Consider the following 20,447-nt stretch of genomic DNA (forward strand, 5'->3'; position numbering starts at 1 on the left):
GGATTCCCCCTCACCAAATCCCAGTGGCAGGACCCATGGCAGCAACCTCTGTAAAGCACAGGGAAGTCTGAGTGACAGCAGTAAGAAGCTGTTACTAAAAGCAGGAGCAGTGTCAGAATGATGCTCAGGAAGCTGCCAGTGCACATCACAGATCGCCTGCAGAACACAAGTCTGACTCTCCCTCTTTTTCTTTCTTCCAGACACTTTTATAGTTGTTCTTTGTCGTATCCTTTGATCTGGAGCAGATGTTGCTCGTGCTGAAAGATGGAGGTTTGCATGTTTTATGAAGGGGAAGCAGAGCTGGGCTTACAAGGACAGCCACTCTCTCCTAGGCTGTGCCAGGGGCTGAGACCCCTTGGCTGGGACGAGCACCTGCTCTGCCTCACTCCCACACCAGAAGGGGTTTGCCACTCTGGAAAGGTCACAGGTGTATTTCTGCACTATTGCTTGGCTCCTAAAAGTGAGTAGAAAGGGGGTGGTTGAGGCAAAAAAAAATTGCTCCTTGGAAAAGGTATAGGCAACTTGGTGAGGCTCATTTGAAGTCTCCTTGCCAGTCTGAGGTAGAGAGGTTGTTCCAGATGCACCTTCCACTCAGCCTGATGCCTGGTTGAAATTTGGGGTTCTGGGGTGTCAGAAGACAGAGGTGGGGACACGGAGTCAGGGAGAGGACGGCCCAGGCAAGCAGCACAGGCAGTACATGCCAGCAAGGTGTGTGGGGAGGTGATGATGATGGAGATGGAAATAGAAATGGAGGTGGCAGGGCCTAAGCAAGGAGGCAAAGCTGCTGATGTTGATGCAGTTTGGGATGAGCTATAAAAGGCAGCTGGAGGAATAACCAGGGAAGGCCTCAGCCCTGCAGTGTGTGCCATGGGAGAGGCAGCAGAGGAGGTGGCAGAAATGCCAGGGGAGCCCCACCACATTCCCAGGATGTGAAGATCTCTGTGCAGCACTGGGATACAGGCATGAGATGTGTGAGCTGTGCACCTGTGCTGGCTCGGGAGCGGGTGTTTGGAGGTGAAAGCAGAGCAGGGATCTCGTCTGTGCCAGTGGCAGGAGGGCGTCTGTGCGCCAGGGAATAGATGTGTGCCGGCAAGCACATATGCTTGGATCCGGAAAGACATCTATCACCTGCCTCAACACCCTCAAACGTGGAGCTCACCATATGCTTTGGTTAAATATTTAAGCAATCTGCTTTCTGTCCTGGGGACTCCTTGTGTACGAGCAAGCACCGCGTCAGGGCAAACAGGGGCGTGCCCCGGGCACCCATGGGGGGCTGAGAGCACCCAGAGGCCTTCCCCAAAACCCTGGCAAGGATGGAGGGGGAAGAAAGAAGGAGTTGGATCAGTAAAGCACCAACCTGCCCCGGGGGAAATCTGTGCAGTGTCACCGGAGCAGTTGGCCAACGCTGCCATGTTTAATCACTTCCGAGCGAGAGAGATGCCGAACACGAAAGGACTGCCCGCAAGGAGAGGGCTCCCGCCTGGGAAGCCTGCATTTACTTAGCTTTATTTATTTATTCATTCCCAAAGGGGCACAGCTCCATCTGCGCCCTGCTTTCTGCAGAGGAAATGTCTCCTCTGCCCCACTGCTGCAGAAATGCCAAGTGCTGGTGAAAGTCCTTTAGTGCAGAGGGAATGGAAGTGGCAGTGACTGTTAAATAATATTAAATACGTACTTGGATAATTTATTTATTAAGATTTCCCTCCCCAGTCTGGTAAAAGCCTTACAACACACCTGTTGTGTCTCTAGAAAGGCATTTGGAATAGTTTGTGCAGTTAAATATCCAAATATTTAATTAGCATACAATAACCACCGTGTTAAATCCTACCACTGCATAGACAATTCCAGATTTAGTTAACAGCTTCAGTGACGTTTCTCTGGTTTGCTTCCCAGATGTTCTTGCCTCCTCTCATTCCAGATGGGGCACAGTACATTGCATCTCCCTCAAAGTGTCCTGAGCTTGCCAGATTATGGTGAACTTTTTTTCCCTGTTGCATGAGCAGCTCAAGCTGCTTTTTATAGAACTATGGAAAGATTTGAGTTGAAAGTTGAAGACCTCTAATTCCACTCCCTGCTATAGGCAGGGGCACCTTCCACTATCCCAGGCTGCTCCAAGCCCCATCCAACCCAGCCTTGAACAGTTCCAGGGATGGGGCAGCCACAGCTTCTCTGGGCACCCTGTGCCAGACCCTCACCACACTCATTGTAAAAAAACCTCTTATACCTGTTCTAAATCAATCCTCCTCAGGTTAAAGACATCCCCCTTTGTCCTATCAATCAAACCCAAGTTTAAGTTGTTTTAATTATGTTTTATAACCTGGTCAGTTGATTTTTGTCTCTCGCCTGGGTGGGTGCAAATGGGTCTGTGCAATCCCGGAGTGGCAGTCTAAAGTCTGCCCTGTTTTTTTTTAAAGCCTCTGCAAAACAAGCTGAATTGGGTCGATGTGGATTCAGCAGTTAAAAACATTAGAAAGGTTCCTCTGTGATGCAGCAAACAGCGTATTAAAGATGATGGATACTGCTTTATTTTTCTTGGGACTTAGAGCTGGAAGCTCTTGCTGCTTCCCAGGCAGAGGTGGGTGATCACTGCGCCTCCTCTTGGCTCTTCCCACCTCTTCAAAATGACAATGGTAATACCCCCTTGGCCTATTTTTGTTGTCCAGACCCTACACTCTGTGTTTTTAGAGCACGCATGGATTTCCTGGCTGGCAGTCCCAGCCTCACCAGGAACACAGCGAGGCAATCATAATGACGTTGTGATTAATTGTATCTCCTCAATGGACCTGGCCATGGGCAGAGCATTGCCAGCTCTGAGTGGTCCCACGGGGAATGTGCTGTCCCCTTAGTGACACCAGAGCGTATTTATATTTCTTTAGGTGTTGTCTTTGTGCCCTCCAGTGTCCTGCCCTGTAGCCCCCTCTGTTTGGGAGCAGCTGATCCCGAGTTGTTCTCCAGTGCATGATTAGCAGATTAGCCATCGTGCCCAGAGCAGCAAAAAAATGAACTCCCAGAAGCCCTTCAAAACAGAGAATAATTCATTACCCACCTTGATTTCCACTTAAAATGTACTTTAACTACACTTCCAACTACAAACCCTAAATCACCATCATGTTCACAAAAAATCCATCATTTTTTATTTTATTGCACGGCACTGGCATGACATAATCCCTTCCAGAGCGTCTTGGAGTGCTTTACGGATCAATAAATTACTTACCTGCACAGCAGAGGCATTGCGTGCAAGGCCATTGCAGTCATTCCGGCTTGGCGCAGCCCGGGAAGGTGTGGGAGGTGGGGAGAGGCAGGGAAGGGAGGCTTGGGAATGGGGGCCGATGCAGGAATTGCAGTGTTGGGCTGCAGCCCCAAGTTGAGGGGTGAATGGGGCTCTCCCAGCAAAGGTGGAAGGTGAAGGTGATTTGTGAATCTCCTGCAGAGTGCTGCAGTGGGGTTCCAGTCCCTGCTAGGCTCCGGAGAAAGGCTGGGAATAAACTCAGGAAGGTGATGGTCTTTATTATATTCTGCAGGTGCAGGCAGACAACAGCAGGTGATGGTTTTCCCTCATACATCCCCACCGTAGATCTCCCTGGAGCCCCAGCCCTCCCCAGCAGCCACATCGTGTCCTCTGATCGTGCAGCAACAGGAGCTGAGTGCTCCCTGCTTGCTCCTCATCCCTTCTCAGGCCCTCCTCATCACCCTCATCCTGTACCTGGGCCCCCTCCTGGGATCCCCTGTATGCGACTCACTCCTGAGTGCTCCTGGCAGTGCCAGTGCAGGGGGATGGCTTTCATCCCCACAGAATTTCCCTTCCTTTGCATGGTGGTCAATCTTCGAGGCTCCTCAGCGGACTCTCTCTCCATGCCCAGCTCCTCTTGGTGCTCCTGTGCTTACCAGGGCCTGGCAGAGAGCCTGCACAGCTGCAGGAAAAGCTGCAGGAGTTTGGTCGGGATGATCTGTGTTTTCTCTGGAAGAAACAGCTTTGCTAGGAACAGTTTGTCATGGCTAAGAGGACACAAGGAATGCTGGAAGTGGGGTAGGAACATGTATTGTCTCACACCATGGAAGAGCTTCTCGAGCCTCCCTAAAATGACTGAATCCCCTCCAGCTACAGTTTCTTCCCACTTTATCTGTGTCTTCTCTGCCCCCTCTTTTCCCTGTTTGTTGCTGCCAAGTCAGATGAGACTGATGGGCTATTGCATAGATTGTCAAAGCAGAGGGAGGATGGAAATTCAGCCTCCTTCACCCACAGTTAAAGATTTGAGTTGAAGCAGAACCAGTTTCATTTTCCTTCTCCTCTTTGCATCGTTGCAGTGTCTCCGAAAATCATCGAGATCTCTCCCGACATCTCCATCAACGAGGGCGGCAATGTCAGCCTCACCTGCCTAGCCACGGGCAGGCCAGACCCAACAATCACCTGGAGACACATCTCACCCAAAGGTAAGAACCAAATGTTGCCAGAAATATTTTGGGAAGGGCACAGCACTCTTTGTGAGTAGCTGGGGAGAGGTTGGTGGCTCATTCATTGCCAGGAGAAGGTGAAATGCACCAAAAAAAGGTGGCTCAACACAGGGCTTGGTGACTTTGGTGGAGGAACATCCATCCTGGTGGTCTGGAAAAGGAACTGATGGTTTTGGTCATGTCTGGACTGGCTGTAGGTCCAGGTTGGGGCTGTTGTGCTTGGAGGTTTATAGAATCAGGGAATACACTCCGTTGGAAGGAACGCACAAAGATCATGGAGTTCCTACATGTGGCAATTGCATTGCACAGTGAATGTGTTTGTCTGGCCATGTTTTGGAAGTTTTTCAGGCAATTCTTACAGGTTGCTTCAAAGGAGAATGTAAATAGTGCAAATGAGCAGGAAAACACATGAAGCATTAATTGTTGGCCTTGTTAATTGGTAAGCAAACCCTCAGCAGAACTGTGTGGGTGTGACTGCTGGGAAGCAAATTCCCAGGCGTGCAGGGCTGTATAATTTCAACCCCCTTTCCCAGCTGCTTTTTGGCATTTGCTTTGCATTTTGCTGCCCTGTTATTCCCAGGCGGCTGCGAGGTTCTCGTGGGTGAGCCAGGGGTGAGATCTGGAGGCTCTGGGCGGGATGAGCCGTGCGGCCAAGCGGCAACGCCTGCCTCTGATCCTCTGATCCTGTCTAAGCGCTTCAGTTCCACCTCAGAGCCGTGCTTCCCCTGGGGTTTCACCAACGTGGGCTTTTGTTCCAGACAACTGGCTCAGGCTGTCCTCGGGGACGCCCGGCCAGGCTGTCCGGCAGCCCGAGGAGCCGATGCAGGGGCGGCAGTGACGGATGGCGCCGTGGCTGCTCTCCCTGCCCAGCTCCTGACGAGGGCTGCGGTGTCTCGCTGCAGCTCCATTGATTTTTTGCTGTTTGTCTGTGCTGGAGAGAACGGCTGGGCCAGATCCATCACTGTGCACAGCCCAGGCAGAGCGAGCTGAGTCGGTGACATCTCAGCCCTTTGCCTTGACAGGAGCCTCTACAAACCCTTCCCCCAGAGCATATGTTGGCTTATCCACTGTTGGTGGCCTTGCTTCTGAGCTGGTGGCTTTGGTCAGGGTCTGTGCATGAATCCGTGTGCTCCTCCCCGTCCCTGAGTATTTCTCTATGGAATCAAAGTTCCTGTCACTGTGTGTCACCATCAGGCAGCATTTATCGTCGAGGCAGTCCATGTGTTCCCACCTTGAAGCCTTTTCTTCCTACTCTTCCCCCTGTCTACCCTGACAACATGGTTTTGTTTTGCTCAGCCTCCTCAGCACCTGTTTTTCACAAGCATCTTGTTTTCCCAGAGCCCCACTCTCCTTCCTACATCCCCTCCTGCTCCCCAGAGCCCTCGTCTCCCACATGTGCCCCTTGCTGCCTTCTCCCACATGCCATCCATCCTCTCCTAACCAGGCTCCCAGCTCCTGATGCCCCTGCCTTTCACAAGGGCCATTTTCTATGTTTGCTGCCATCCAGCAGGTTTTTTTCCCCAGGGAATCTTTACATGCGCTTGAACCAGATGTTTCCATTTTACTTAGGACTTAGCTGCTATGGAAACTGAGGATGCACCAGGAGAGGAAGAGTGAGCTAATCAGAAATTACCTGTGGCGCTGTGTAATTTGCAGCAGCAGCTCTTTCCTGATTTTGGCCATGATTAGGTATTCTGCTTTCAAAACTCAAAGGGAACAAATGATCACGGAGATTTACCAGAGCCTGGTCTCCTGCTGATGGAGGGTGATGAGCCCAGAGGTGGCCCAGGACAACTTCCATGGTTGCCCATCTCTGTGGGCAGCTCCTCTGTTCCTAGGCCTGCCAAGCCACCAAGGGGAACCTCTACTTCTCCATTTTGCATTCACCACACACAGCAAAGATGAAGATGGGAAGCATGAAGACTGAAATGAGAGTCAGAGAAAATGCATAGAGGTGCTGTAGCAGTAATGCCAGGATGGTATCCCTTTTCCTAGTAGGATACATTCTAATTCGGAGCATGAGGAGCAAGCAAAACCCAAAGCTTGCTGCTGGCCCCTCTTGGTTGATGTTCTGCTGCTCATCCCATGGCAAGTCTTGAGCGAGCTGCCTCCTGCTCCTTCTCACTGTCTTCCTCCATCTTGCTTGAAGTGATGGAGAAAAGGGATGACGGAGAATTTTTTGAGAGAATGCTGGTGCATAATTTGACACAGCGAGTGAGGAAGTGGCTCTCAGCAGTGGTGCTCAGGCCAGACTGTGCCAGTGCTGTGTGTGCCAGGCACAGGGAGCCTGAAGGTCCCCATGCTGACACTGGTGAGTCCCGCTCTGTGCAAAGGCACTTCACAGGTTTTATGATTTCCTTGGCACCTGTGAGCACACAGTGCACCTCTTGGTGGGAAATGGAGCAAATAAAAGTGTTTGCTCACCAGGGAGTGCACAGGCAGGCTTTTCAGAGGATATACACCAAGAGCAGCTCAGCTTCCTGGTGACTGATCTCACTCAAGCCCCTCTGCCAGCCACTCCAGGCTCCTCAGACTGCTTGGCTGTTCTGTCTCTTCTCCAATGAATTTGCATTCAGTGGCTTGGGCCGGTAAACTCTGCTGAATTTTCCTGCCTGCAGCTGTTGCCATGTTCTAGGAGCTGTTAAGCCCATTTTGGAAGCTCTGTTCAGTTTGGGGGCTGGAGGAGTTCCTGCAGCTGGGATGAGGAGAACGTGCTCATGGTATAACTCAAGAGCTCAGTGAACCTGAGAAAGAAAGTTTTTTGCTTCTGATTAAGTGAAATACAGGTGAGCTGGCCCTGTTGGTGCCTCCATCAGTTCTCAGACCTTGGTCCTACCTGTGCCTATCCTCATCCTCCTACATGAACAAAAGCAGGCTGTTGGCTCTGGAGAAGTGTTTTGTGAGCCTGTGGCTAGTCTAAATAAGGTGTGACAAAGCTTATCTTCCGTCCCTCTGCCTCACTCCTCTCTGTCTTATTTTATTTCTCCTTCCAGTAATGCTGTATTAAGTCACAGCAACTCCTGTTAACGCAGCTGAACAGATTGAGGTAGAAAAAGAAGTGAAGCTGCTGGAGTCACAGCTTCTTCTGCCTCAGCAGAGGAGGCTTAACAGCTTTGAGGCTCTGTCCTGGCACCACAAGTACCAGCAGAGCTGCCAGGCACCGGGGCTTCAAAACTCAAGTCTCTGAAACAACTGTGAGGTGCCAAGATCTGGCATGGGATGAGGCAGCTCCATCCCTTCTTGGCCCCTCTGTGGGGCCCAGACCCTTGGGATGGTGATTCAGAGAGGCATCTTGAGGGTAAAGGGAGGGAGCAAAAGAGGCAAACAGGGAGACAATGATGTAGATAACAGGATATAACACCCGGCGTGAAGGAAGCAGCACATGCCCAGAGGAGGTGGAAGCTGCATAGACTTGCCCTCAGAGGTCTGAAAGGCATATCTGTGTGTGCCCATAAACATCCCCTTTGCACCCTTAGGTGCTGAGCACACCCCTGTTCCTGAGGCTTTGGCTGCATTTCAGTCCCAGCCTCGCGATGCCGGTGCTGTCTGTAAACGGCGGCGAGGTCTTCTAGTTAATAGCCTGGTTTTGGTCACTCAGGTGTTTCCATAGTTACTGGGCTTTTTATTTATTTTTAGGGGGTAACTGATGTTGTCATGGCAATTGTCATATTGTCAGGCCAGTTTTCATCTCTCGGGGGATGAGGGCTGGGGTTTCTTGGCTGGGAAAAAGCACAGCATCCCGGGCCACCGGGCTCAGGGTGACGCCAAGGCACTGGCAGAGAGAGTGGCACCATGTTGAGCTAACCAGGGGATATTTATCTGTGCTGCAGACGCAAAACTAGTCATGCCTCGCATTAAGCTCAGGAAATGTGCCAAGGAATTGAAGTGAGGGATCTTCGAGGAGGGATGAAGGCTCAGCAGTCTCTGTCCCATGAGGAGCAGGCACAGTTGAGCAGTAATGATGATGAGGGCTCTGTGGGCAGACAAATGGGGTTATCGTGCCATGGCAGGGCCAGGGGCACAAGGAAAGGGTGTAAAGCTGGATGTGTGCATGCAGATCCCTCCACTGGCTCATCCAGCACCTCTCTGCCACACACAGACATCCTGAGCCAGAGGCTGCATCCAAGTCGTCATCCTTAATGACCCTTGATGGACTTTTCTGCCATGGTTTTATCTAATTGCTTTTTGATTATTGCTGTAGTATGATGGATTCTGGTGTGAGGCTTAAGACAGTGGCTGCCAGGGTAGGAAAACATTATGGTTTGGCCGATGGTATATTTGCTTGTAAGAGGTCTGATTGAGACGCCTCTGTGGTGGGAATCCCTCATTAATCTCAGGATTAAGCTGGGTGCTGAAAGCTGGATCCCATGCAGAGCCTGAGCCCTGATCTGAGGCTGAGCTGTCATTTGTGGGGCAGGTGATGCCTCAGCGCTCCAAGTCAGAGACTGGGGAGATGCTGGGCTGATCCTGATGTGGCTGCATCCAGGATATCCCTCCTGATCAGCCCGTTTAACCTCCACAGCCTCCCTGGAAGAGGTACAATTGCAGTCCCTTGCCTCCCAGAGCTGCAGGAGGATAAGCACATTCCAGACGTGAGGCACTCAGACGCAGCAGTAATCACAGCTCGTATACACACTTAAGATAGATGAGACACGGTGGCCTGATGTGGCAGAGGTCTCATGAGATCATCTGTCTATACATCAGCAGCAAACCAGCAAAGGGGCTCTGGGAGAAGTCTGGTATATTTGGATATATTGATTCTCCCTGGCCCTTGGCAAGGCTTAAACAAGAGGACAAACATCTGCAAAAAATATCCAGCTTGAAGAGGTGCTTGTCCCTCGGAAAGGGACACATCCTCCCATATCAGAGGTTTGTCCATTAAGCACGTTGCTTGCCATCTTCATCCTCCCTGGAGAAAAGGCAGAGGATACTTACAGGTTGAAATTGGATCTGGAGCCCAGCTGGGAGGCACAGGGATTAAGGGGATCCACTTGGGCAGGAAAATCTCTGCCTGCTTCTATGCTGCCTTGTTCCTCCCCTGATCAGCTGCACGTGCTGTGAGATTGCTCCTGTTAGCCCAGCCTCATGTCACTTCATTAATGGAAGACCAGAGAGCCATGTCCTCTGCTGGCCCTTTTAGCAAGGAAATACCTCTCAGAGGGAGCAGATGGTTCGTGTAAGGCTCCTTCTGTGTTCATCCAGGGTCTTATGTCTCTGCTCTGCCTCTTTTCTGCTTCAGAGATTTGCTTCGAGCCAACATGTGTGGTGTGTCAAAGAGGGGAAATGAGTGATCCTGCTGTGTGATGGAGCACAGAGCAGAGCCTGAGCTGCCAGCTCTGGTTGGATTGGGATGGGTTGGGATGGGTTGGGTTTGGATGGGTTGAGTATGGTTTGGATGGGTTTGGTTTGGATGAGTAGGGTTTGGATGAGTTGGGTTGGGATGGATTGGGTTGGGAATGGATGGGTTGGGTTTGGATGGGTTGTGATTGCATGGGTTGGGATTGGATGGCTTGAGTAGGGTATGAATGGGTTGGGATTGGATGGGTTGGGTTTGCATGGCCACCATGCTGTACGTGCTGTCCCACCTTGCTTTATTGCACGTGTTCCTTCTGTCTTTTGGTGCCTGAGTGACTCAGCAGAGGTTCAGCTGACCCACTTGATGACCAAGCACCCTGTTCTCCTTTCAAGAGGCAGTTGCAGACCTGGGCTCCACTGTATTAACTGGAGCATTTCAACTGGCTCCAATCCTGTCGGCAGCTCAACCGTCCCCTTGTTTACTGTTGAAATAATTACTGCTTTGCCATAATATTAGCTCTGAGCCGTGACTCCATTACCATTATCGCCGGAATATTACCCATTTATTATCTCCCAGCAACCCTGGAAGATGAACACTAGGCTTCAGAGACCAATTGTTTTACAACAGACAGGATCTTGGTGTGCATTGTTTAATGAGGTAAACTACATTATAGCCGGCATTAATTTGGCTGTGGTGCTCTCCACTAAATCATTGTTAACCTGTAAATCTGCCACCACTTTTGATACTCGTTTAATCAACGTGTGCCAGACAGAGCAGCCGGGCAAAGGGTCAGCTGTGGTCCAGCTCTGCTTGTATCATGTAGGGTACACAAACAGGAGAAATAAATAGAATGAAGTGGCTGTGGAGAAGCAGAACTCTGGGATGGACAGTGATTTTTTTTGTGTGGTTGTGGTGAAGGAGGCAGCTGGCATTGCCATGGGCTGCTTGAGAAGAGTGTGCATTCACAGATGTGACCTCCAGCGAGATCCTGACAGCAATCAGGAGGATATTTAGCCTTGAATGCCAGCAGCTTCCCCATCAGCTCCCATGGGTGTGGGATCTGGCCCAGCAGGAGACAGAATCTGGTGGAATCACGTCATGGGCTCCAGGTTGTTCTTTTTCCAAGGAATGACTAAAACTTGGTTAGCGTGCCATGTGGGGAGCTTCTTTTAGCGTTTCCCTTTCTGATGCACCCTAGTTCCTCCTGCTTTTCCAAAGCAATGGGAGATTATGTACTTTCATGTGTATAAAAGCAATATTTTTGGTTCCCTGCATGGTGGAAATGAACTCTTAGAGCTGATTTTGCATATTTGGCATAGCTACCTCTAAAATATGCATCTTGGTACAAAAATAACAAGACCCCTTCCAGCTACAAATGAGGCAATGTCTTTCCCTTAAGAAAAGGGAAAAAAAAACCCTCTTGGTTTCAAGACATTCCCTAAATGCAGCTTTGCAGTGTCACACTTTCCCAGAGGCAGAGAGGGGACAGTTTGGGGAAGCAGTTTGGGGAAGCAGCTGCCTGCTGCCCTAATAGGAGGCAAAAACAGGGAGCCCTGCCTGCACCCTCAAATTTTATCCTGTGCCTTATCCCCTTGGTCCCTGAGCACCTTTCCCACAAATGTGATACCCACAGAGGAGCTGCAAATGCCCTGATCCGTGCTCTGCATGGCATTTCCCTGCGGGGAGAATGGGATATGTTAATGGCGTGGTGGGACAAAGAGGACAAAACCCAACACACCAGCAATGTCAGCTTGTTGGATTTTCCATCTCTTCTTTACTGCTGAACACAACTCCCTATTTCCCCGATAAATGCACGGCTTTGTGTTTCTCCCTGTCTGGGACTTTCCTTTCATTCAGCTGGCCTGGGGAAGAGCAAGGGACAGGAGTGTCTTAGATTCCAGAGATCTCCACGCAAATTAAAACCTTTTATCAGCCCCTAATAGCTGTGCAAACTAATTATATTTGGGCCAAACTTTGCCAGCGACTCCCCTGAGGTATTATTATAAAAATCTGAGCTGTGGAAATGCGTCCCCATTCTGTCAACACCAGGTCGCTCCAGCTATAGAAAACCCTGCTCTGGCTCCTTTTAGCTCCCGTGATGTGCTTTGCATAAGCTGCTGCTGTTGTTTTCAGGAAGGAGAGAGCAGGGCTGGGCTGTGTCACACGTGGCCCAGGTCTGCTGAGCCAAGGACAGGGCTGTGTGCTGGGTGATAGCACTGAAATATTTATTTGCACAAAGCCTGCTGGCCTGGCTCGGTTTGTGGCCATCAGTGTGGCTTTGAGGCTATGGGTGCATAAGAACTTCCATCCCTGGAGAGATGGGATGTGGTGATGAGGGGTGGGAAGGATGCTGGAGAGGTGGGGATGCTCAAACACAGCAATCATGAGATGGGAATGAGCAGCACAAGGAGAAAGCACAAGAGGCTCTACATGGATGGTTTTCCCAGTGCCAGTTCCTCGCTGGGTGGCTCCTTGTGATGTTGGAGCTGATTCCCACCCAAATTTGTTCTTTCTTTTTCCTGGCATCACCATTTGCTCCATTCCTTGCCTTGTAACCTTGTTCCCAAGCTTTGCACAGGGTAGGGCACCAAAGACACCCCCAAGTTCACCCGCCCCCACTGTCCATAGGTGGAGGCACCACAAGGAAATGCTTGGAGCCAAACTTCCCAGTGAGAAGGAGGGTTTTACCCTGTGCCACATTCCCCCACTATCCTCATGCTCTTCCTGGGGCGCTGATTGCCAGCTAATGGGGCGGAGCTATTGTGAGCACTCTCCATTAATGGAGCAGAATATAAACAGAATAAAGCCTTCATTTCCCGGGCTGTGACTTCATTATTAATATACTTTACAGTTCACAGGTTGTTCATTTGCTTCCATGTTTTCTCAGCTGGTGTAATCTGCTGCACGGAGTGAGAAGAGTCATAAAATTTCCATTTCCAGTTGAATGTGCGTCCAATTCGCCGTGAAATGTTTCTCTCTGTCGTGAATATTAAGTGCCCAAGGAGTCGGTGGCCCTGGGATTAGGCAGGGCAGGTTGCCAGCCCCTCTCTGTGTCCCAAGGGTACGGGAGAGAAGTGGGTGCAGAGAAGGAAAGGCAAGGCAGAGTGGAGGGACAGAGGGAAGAACCATGTGGCAGAGGGAGGAAGAGGGAAAAGAGGAGGAGAGAAAGTGAGGATTGAGTGAAAAGGAGGAAATTGAGTGGCAAAGAGGCTTCAGGGAGGGATGTGGTGGGCGAAGAATGCTCCAACAGAACTGACCTACATTCACCTCGTTGTTTCCCTGTCCCGTGACCTTGACACTTGTCAGGGAAGATGTTGCACCAGTGTTTGCCCCGGTTTGTAAATCAGTTGTTGATGTCTGTGCTTGGTCACTGCCATGGGCCTCAGGGCTGTGCCCTTCCCTTGGCCTGAATATGGGTAGAAAAAGAGTCTCCTTGTCTCTGGTGAGGCTGAGAAACGCTGCTGTGTTGTAAGGGCAAGGAGCTGGAACGTGCTGGTGAGCCAGAGTGGCTCAGCTGCCCTGTACTGAGGTGGAGAACAGCAGTGGGCAGCCACGGAGCTGTAGCACCATTGCAGACACAGAAAAAGGGATTTTCATACAAATTTAGGGAGAAAAAAAATCATGTTCTGCTTATGTTAAACAGCCAGCAGGAAATTTGTTATATATTTAGGGCATTTAATGGCTTGTAGCCAAGCAACAGGTTTCTGGGACAGGGAAGCAGAAATTTGGGTAGTTGAGGCAGGTGGTCTTGTCCCGAGGCTGGGAAGGTGGTGGGACCAGCAGTGCCATTGAGGAGTGCCCACAGCTGCAGCACCACTGGCGGTGGGCACATCTGGCGGCACATCTGGCACGTTACTGCAGCTGGAGGTGGTGAAGGATGTGTGCCCTGGTTATCCCTCCCCAGCCTGCGATAGTAGCAGGGGATGTGCTGTCACTGCCGGGAAAGGGGACAAAAAGGCAAATCACTGTGGCATGCCCAGGCTGTGGGGGTAACTTGGGCACTGCCCTGAGCTGATGGCACCGTTTCCTTCTGACTCTTTGCTGAAATTACTTCAGCCACAGCATTCCTCACTGCAGGGGAAAAAAATGCCTCTTCCTTTCCCATCTTCTCTCGGTCGAGTCAAAATAATAATAGTCTTTTTCTGATCCCCTGAACTTTCCCATCTGCTTGGTAAAACAATGGCAATTCTTTTTCCTCCTGGCCTCTCTCTCTGTCTTCCTCTCTTTTATTTTTATTCTCCTACGGTATAATTTAAAGACAGAGCAATGCTGTAGCCCGTGGGTTTTTCCCCTTCCTGTGACACACTGCTGTTATTTAAAATGGCTTTTCCCTTGCAGAGCAATGCCTCTCGCTGCCCTCTCAGCTCCTGTAGCAGGGCCGATACCTACACAGAGGCCTGAGGAAGGGATGATGGGCTCAAGAAATGGGGCTCAGCTCAGTCTCCAGTCCTCCATTCTCAGTCACCCAGCATCACACATCCCTGAAATTCCTGTCACAACCACCCCATCCCCCCTCCCCAGGCCCAGGGCATCCTCACCAGCCCCTCAGAGCCCCAAACCCATCCAGCTCATCTCCCCTGCATTTCCCTGGCTTCTCTCAATAAGCCACAATATTGCAAGTGATCCTGCAGAAATGGAGACATCAGTGCCATAAAACACAAGGGACAGAGCAAGGCCACTGGGCTGGAAAATAGCGTGTCTGAAAAAGTAAAGACGGGATAAAGATGATGGAGAGGCGACAGCCAGTCTCACCCTGCCATGATTCAGATGGCTCTGGGGGGTGAAGACTGCTCAGGGGGTCCCAGGAGAAAAAGAGGGATGGGAAATGTCCCGCGTTTGCAGGAAAGTTGTGGCAGCAACAGAGTCCAGGCTTGCCATGAGCTGCCTGCAGGGATATGCGTGGAGAAGGGAAAGTTTCCCAGATCCCCATGACTTCTTGCCAGCACTGGGATGGATTTAGCCGGCACTTGATGCTTATTTTTTTGCTCTAATGCCATTATGCCACTTGCTTCCCATCTGAGGGATATTTCCCTAATGCGGCTGAAATACGGCTTAACCGAGGTTACAGCCATTTAACGCTTTGCATTGCAATTGCTTCTTAAGAGCTTGTCCTGTGGAGAAAGCCTTGGGGTTTAAATTTCCAGCCGGAGGGACCCTTTGGTCCTGGCTGCCAGCAGCTCTTTTTCACACAAATCCAGAGGAAAGCAGGGTGCCCCGAGCTTGGCAGGGGTTGAGATTGATTTCTCCTGCACAGCAATGCGGTTGGAGGGAGTGGTTGGGAAGGGATGTGGTGGATCTCCTGTGGAATCTTTTCAGGTTCTTTGCAAAGCGCCTGCAGATAACAGGCAGGAGCAACCTTGGTTCTTGCTCTCCTCGCCAAGCCCTGTGCACCACAGCTTCTCCTGGAGCCAGCAAGGAAGCTGCCAGAAATGGGATGAGCTTCCAGAGGAGCCAAGTTGCGACAGGATTTAATGGAGGAGCAGCATTCCCACAAACAGGATGTGTGTTTGAGCCATTTTCTCCAGCAGCATCTGTCGCTCTCCAGCATCTTGGTACCATTGCGACAAATTATTTAACCACTACCCACTGTACCCCATCTGTTAGGCAGCCCCTCCACACGGATGGGGCCCTACTTCCCACCTTTCCAGAGGAACTCACCGGTGAAGGCGGAGCGCCAAACAACAGGACAAATTAAATCAAAAGCACAGCTTCGGCACCCAGGGGGAAAATGCACATCAGCTTTGACTTATTGCATGGCGCACGCTTACAAGAGAGAAGCAGCGGCTTTTGTCACTGCAAGGGGCCATGAAAAATGAATTAGGGCCGCTGCTGGGAGAGGGCACGCAGGAGAATCTTTCATTCCAGCAACGCTGTCCTCTCTCACCTTGGAAGCAGCTATGGGGAAAAAAAACCACAGGGAGGAAGGAGAAGTGAGGAAAGGAAGGAGAGAGGACTTTGTGTTGGGCACCTGATTGGTTGCTCTGGGCTGTGGGAGAGAGCATGGGAGGAAGAGAGGTGCCAGGAACAGTGTTGGTGCTCGGGCAGGAACACAGAGCTGCTAGGAGATGCTGTCTCCTCAGGAGCTCTGTGGAGAGGGCTTGGCTCTGTGGGAGCCTCGACATTGATTTTCGTGTACCTTTCGCATTTGTTGCTGCAAGAAGGCAGAAAAGCTCCGTGGGAAGTGGCTCATTGCCAGTCACAGCCTCTGCCGAGCATCAGTCCCTCCCAGGATCACCACAAGGGTCACCCCTACCTTTTCAGGGCCAAGGAGAAAGGCATCCAGCTCATGCTGCTGATGATGGGTGGCTATCATTAGGAACAGCAGCGCTCTAAAGAGCCCTGCACCCATCTTTGCTGCAGATCAGATGCCACTTAAACTGTTTGTGAATTGTAGCCATTGCTAATTTGCTCTAACAGGGTGACATGTGCCCTCTGGACCTTTTCCTGAGGTCCAGTGTCCTCACCAGCACCCCAGGATGGGGCAGGGTCTGGGAGAGGCTGATGACAGTGGCTGCCACTTTGCTGAGCCTTGAGCTGCCTGTGAGCTCTCTCTCTTTCAGAGAAATAAAAGGGCTCATTCTTTATTCGACTCATTTACTCCTGAGTTAGAGCCTCGTTCAAGGGTGGTTGGTCCCCGAGTTGTTTTGTTTTGTTTCTTTAAATATTAATTTCCATAATCCATTTATTTCCCAAGGAACTACTTCTTGCAAACAAAAGGTTTAATGCTCCTCTTTTATTCCCGGTAACAAATAAGTTGTCTGAGACGTGCAAACATCCCGGCAGCAGCAGCAGCAAGCCGAACGCCGTGTGATGCCACAAACCACACTGAGGATGTGCAGGGATGGGGGAGATGCATCTCTGAGGGATCACAGGTGCCACAGCAGCATTTCCCTGGAGATGCTCGCCCAGAGAGGGAGGGCAGCAAGCCAGGCCAGCACCGGGAAGCCCCACAAGCCGGGATTCCAATCTTTTGCATGGAGGCGTCTCTGACATGCCTTTTTGAGATGGAAGATTTGAGAGCCGAAGGCCGGGGAGCACAATAGAAGATAGACTGCTTGTACCTCATTGTCTGGAGAATAGATGGGCTGCAGGCTCCCGGAGAATAGGAGCTGCCACTCAGGTGGCTTTAATAGAACAGGCGGCAGATAGATTTCAATAAAAGAAATGAGTATAAATATTGTTAGCGGAGAATAGAGGGAAAGTGAAAAAGATCTTGTTTAACGAGTCACAGTGGGAAACTTTCAAGGACTTTTAAGCTAAAAACTCTTCACAATGGTGCTATAATGGATGGCTCAGGCAACTTGGCTGTGCTGTGTAGCATTGGTGGGGTGAGCAGAGTGGGCAGGCATCCCCAAACACCGCAGGGAAGGGCACTCACAGACTGGTCTGGGTTGGAAGGACCTTGAAGACCATCTCATTCCAATACCCTGCCATGGACGGGGTCACCTTCCTTTATACCAGGTTGCTCAGGGCCCCAGTGTCTTACTTCCACTGTTTCTGGAGTTAATGCCAATATATTGACTATGTGTGATTGCAGGCTGAGTGACCAGGAGATGTGGGGGCTTCTGGGAGGTCTCTGCAGGTCTCCTGTCCCAGTGACTAGTGAGATGTGTGGCATGTGCCCACCAAATAATTAAATATCGGAGTTATTGTGTGAGGTATGAGCCCCAAGTGTGATCTCAGGGATGCACTGAGCAAACAGACACAAATGTGGGTCCTGTTTCAGTTCTAGCTCTGCATTGAGCAAGAAGTTGAAGAATGGGTCTTTCTGCTTTTGTGACAGCTCCATGTTGGAATGTGCCTGTCAAAATCCCCATGTCCTGACCCTGTGGTCATGGGCAGCCAGAGGTGGGACCTTCAGAAGCAATCACCTGTGCTCATGTTAGCACAAAATCAGGCCTGGCCATATCTGTCATACCTTGGAGCAAAACTCCAGGCACCCTCAGCTCATCTGTGCACCAAAAAGTTGGAAAGGGAAGAAAAGCCACAGCACTGCATGGCCACAGGCAAGGAGAGGCTCCCACAGCCCCAGCGGGGAGGGCACACTGACACCAGTGGAGGACAAGGACTTTATGTCGAGGATTTTATGGCCGTCCCTCTCCTTCAAAGCCTGTGCTGCCACGCACAAGGAGCAAAACTGGCTGTGAGAGCTCCCCAAATCCAGTGTAAGAACAGGTCCAAGTAAGGAAAACATGATGTTTTCCTCTGTTTGGTGACACCAGGCACAACTGGTGATGGTCACCACCCCTGGGGTGTGAGGATGAGGAGGGAGAACCTCAGTCTGCAGCAGTGGAGTGAGCTCCTGCCAAGCTCCCACATCCCTGAGCGCCACACAGTGCCAGACAGGGAGTGCACCATCCCCTGGGGCTTCGCACAACATCAGGCCACGGAAACACGCTAATTAACATGGAAAAGCATGTCAGAGGAGAGATTTCCTTCCTTGTCATCGAGATACTTCAAAAACAGTGGCTTGGCCCCATGTAAGCACAACGCAGGCTCTGATATGCTGCGTGCCCGTTTCTGGGGTGACGGTCCTGCTTCTGAAGGCTTGTGAACATGAAGAACAGGAGGTTTGTACCCTGAACCTCATGTAGGTGTGCTTCCTAAAGGGATTGCTCAGCTAAGGGGGGTCACAGATGGAGATGGGCTGGAGCCTGTGGTTAAGGGATGCAATATTCACAAGAGGAGGAGAGGAGTTTGTCTGGGTCGATAGGGTAATCTTAAAAAAAAATCATTTTTGAATGATTGCGCTGGATGGTTTCCAGCAGGTTAATTACCCCTAATCTTTGTCCACTGGAGCGTGGCAGCTTTAAGCTGGCACAAGCGGGGCTTGAAAAGAGGGGGTGCACAGAGGAGAAGCTGCCCTAGCTGGGGTCATTCACCTGATCAAATAAAAATGGGAAAGGGAATTTCAGAAATGCCTGAACTTTGTTCCTTATGTGTTAATTGAGCCATCAGGAGAGGGTAAGAGTGGTTAATAAGAGGTGAATCCCCCAGTTTGGCTGGGGCATGTACTGGAGGCAGCCTTACCTCTTGTTTACCCACCTACCTGGGGCTGTGTCATGCCTCCTTTGAGAGGGATTTGGGGTGATTTGGGGTGGTTCTGTTCCCCACCTTCATCTCCACCTGCTCTGATTCTACTAAATTTCCCATCCTGCACTTTTCCTCTCGCTGCTGCACGAAGGAGAGGTGAAGTGGGTCTCGGGTGCCAACAATTCTCTCATTACCTTTGTGTGTTTTATTTATTTACCATAAACTGTTATAGGATGGCCATCAGCACCACATCGGGGTGACATTTGAAATATACGGCTCTTGGGTTTACTGCGTCACTCGGAGCCGGGAGTCTGTGCGATGTTAATTTTTATTGCCAGAAGTAGCCATAAATTGATAGTTGAGAATTGCTGTAGGGACTGTAATTAACTAGTTACTATTTCACCTCCAAAAGGAGCAATGTTTCACGCTCTTACTTTTACTTATCTGGAATCAGCTGCTGTCAACATCCGCTGAAGCCCGTATAAAGATTTATAGACCTTGGAGGTAAATATTGACTAATGGGCAGCTTGGCTTAATGTTCACCTTGAAGGACAATAAATTGTGCTATTGATTGAAGCGAGATGTCAATATCTGCATTGTTGTAAACATTTTAATAAAATTATCTCCATAAAATATTCTCTTTCTTTGGCTGATCCTGGCCAGTGGGATCAGTGCCTGGAAAATGCAGCAGCACAGTGTGGAGGGCAGGGCAGTGCTTCAGGATCACTGGTGGGACTCTGAGCACCCAGAGACCAAACCTGTTGTGGGACCACTGTTGAGGTTGTGCCTTTGGGCTTTAGAGGTGAAAATCTTGCAGCCCTGTGTGGCTGGGCTGGCTCAGCTTGGTCTGAGGTGCAGGGAGTTGGTATGGACACAGGAAAGAGCTCCAAAGAAGATTTTTCAATGGAATCATGAGCAGCTTTCAGCCAGGAAAAGCTGTGAGCAGTGTCCTAGAGACCTGAACATGGTTGCAACAGTGAGCCAGGGGACAGTGGCATGTAATTAATTTGGGAACATGTGTTCACTTTCTGGTGAGTTATTATCTTGTCAGAGGCTCAATGAAAGCAAATGGGGAGGAGGAGTCAGAAGGGAGATGAGTCGGGATGGGAAAACAAGGAAATCGAGGGAAAGAGAAAGGCATGGAGGGAGGAACATGGAGGCAGGAGGCATCTGCCCACACCTCACTGCGTCCATGCTGTGTGGGACCCCAAGCACAGCTTGGCCATCTGTTGGGTTTGCCTTGGTGCTCTGTGCCACACAAGGACCTCTCCTCTGTGGCTTCTCCGTCACTGTGATGGTCAAACTTCCCCTTCCCTGAGGCTTTTAACAGAGATCTGCAGAGCAAGTCCTAAACAGTGCATGGAGGCTGTGTGCAGCCTCCTGCTCACTGAGCACAAGGATTCAGGCTCTGCTTTTCCATCTCCCCAGCTCACACTGGGTTAGTTCATCATCCGTGGATGATGAGCAAGGATTACACTTGTGCGTTGTCCATGGCCATTCCATTTCTGGCCTGTATTATATTATTAGTATTAATAATAATAATGATGGGTGCTGGCTGTGCTGGTTTTCTAGCTCCTGAGGAGATGAGAGAGCTCTCCATTAATTCCTGCAATATTTCAGCTCCTAATTGTGCTCAAGCAGAGAGAGCCTTGAAAGTTCCCACCAT

General features: G+C 50.5%; 1 protein-coding gene across 5 annotated transcripts in view; it reads left to right on the forward strand.

Annotated features, from left to right (window-relative positions):
• The window catches only part of LOC136371027 (protein CEPU-1), a 357,472-nt gene that overhangs the window by 325,534 nt on the left and 11,491 nt on the right, over positions 1–20,447 (forward strand). For all 5 annotated transcript variants that reach the window (XM_066334816.1, XM_066334819.1, XM_066334818.1 and 2 more), the window contains one exon: positions 4,306–4,431. In XM_066334816.1, coding sequence (XP_066190913.1) covers positions 4,306–4,431 — 126 coding nt within the window. The remainder of the gene's footprint in view (positions 1–4,305; positions 4,432–20,447) is intronic.

Source organism: Sylvia atricapilla, chromosome 23 (genome assembly GCF_009819655.1).
Source record: "Sylvia atricapilla isolate bSylAtr1 chromosome 23, bSylAtr1.pri, whole genome shotgun sequence".
Classification (NCBI taxonomy): domain Eukaryota; kingdom Metazoa; phylum Chordata; class Aves; order Passeriformes; family Sylviidae; genus Sylvia; species Sylvia atricapilla.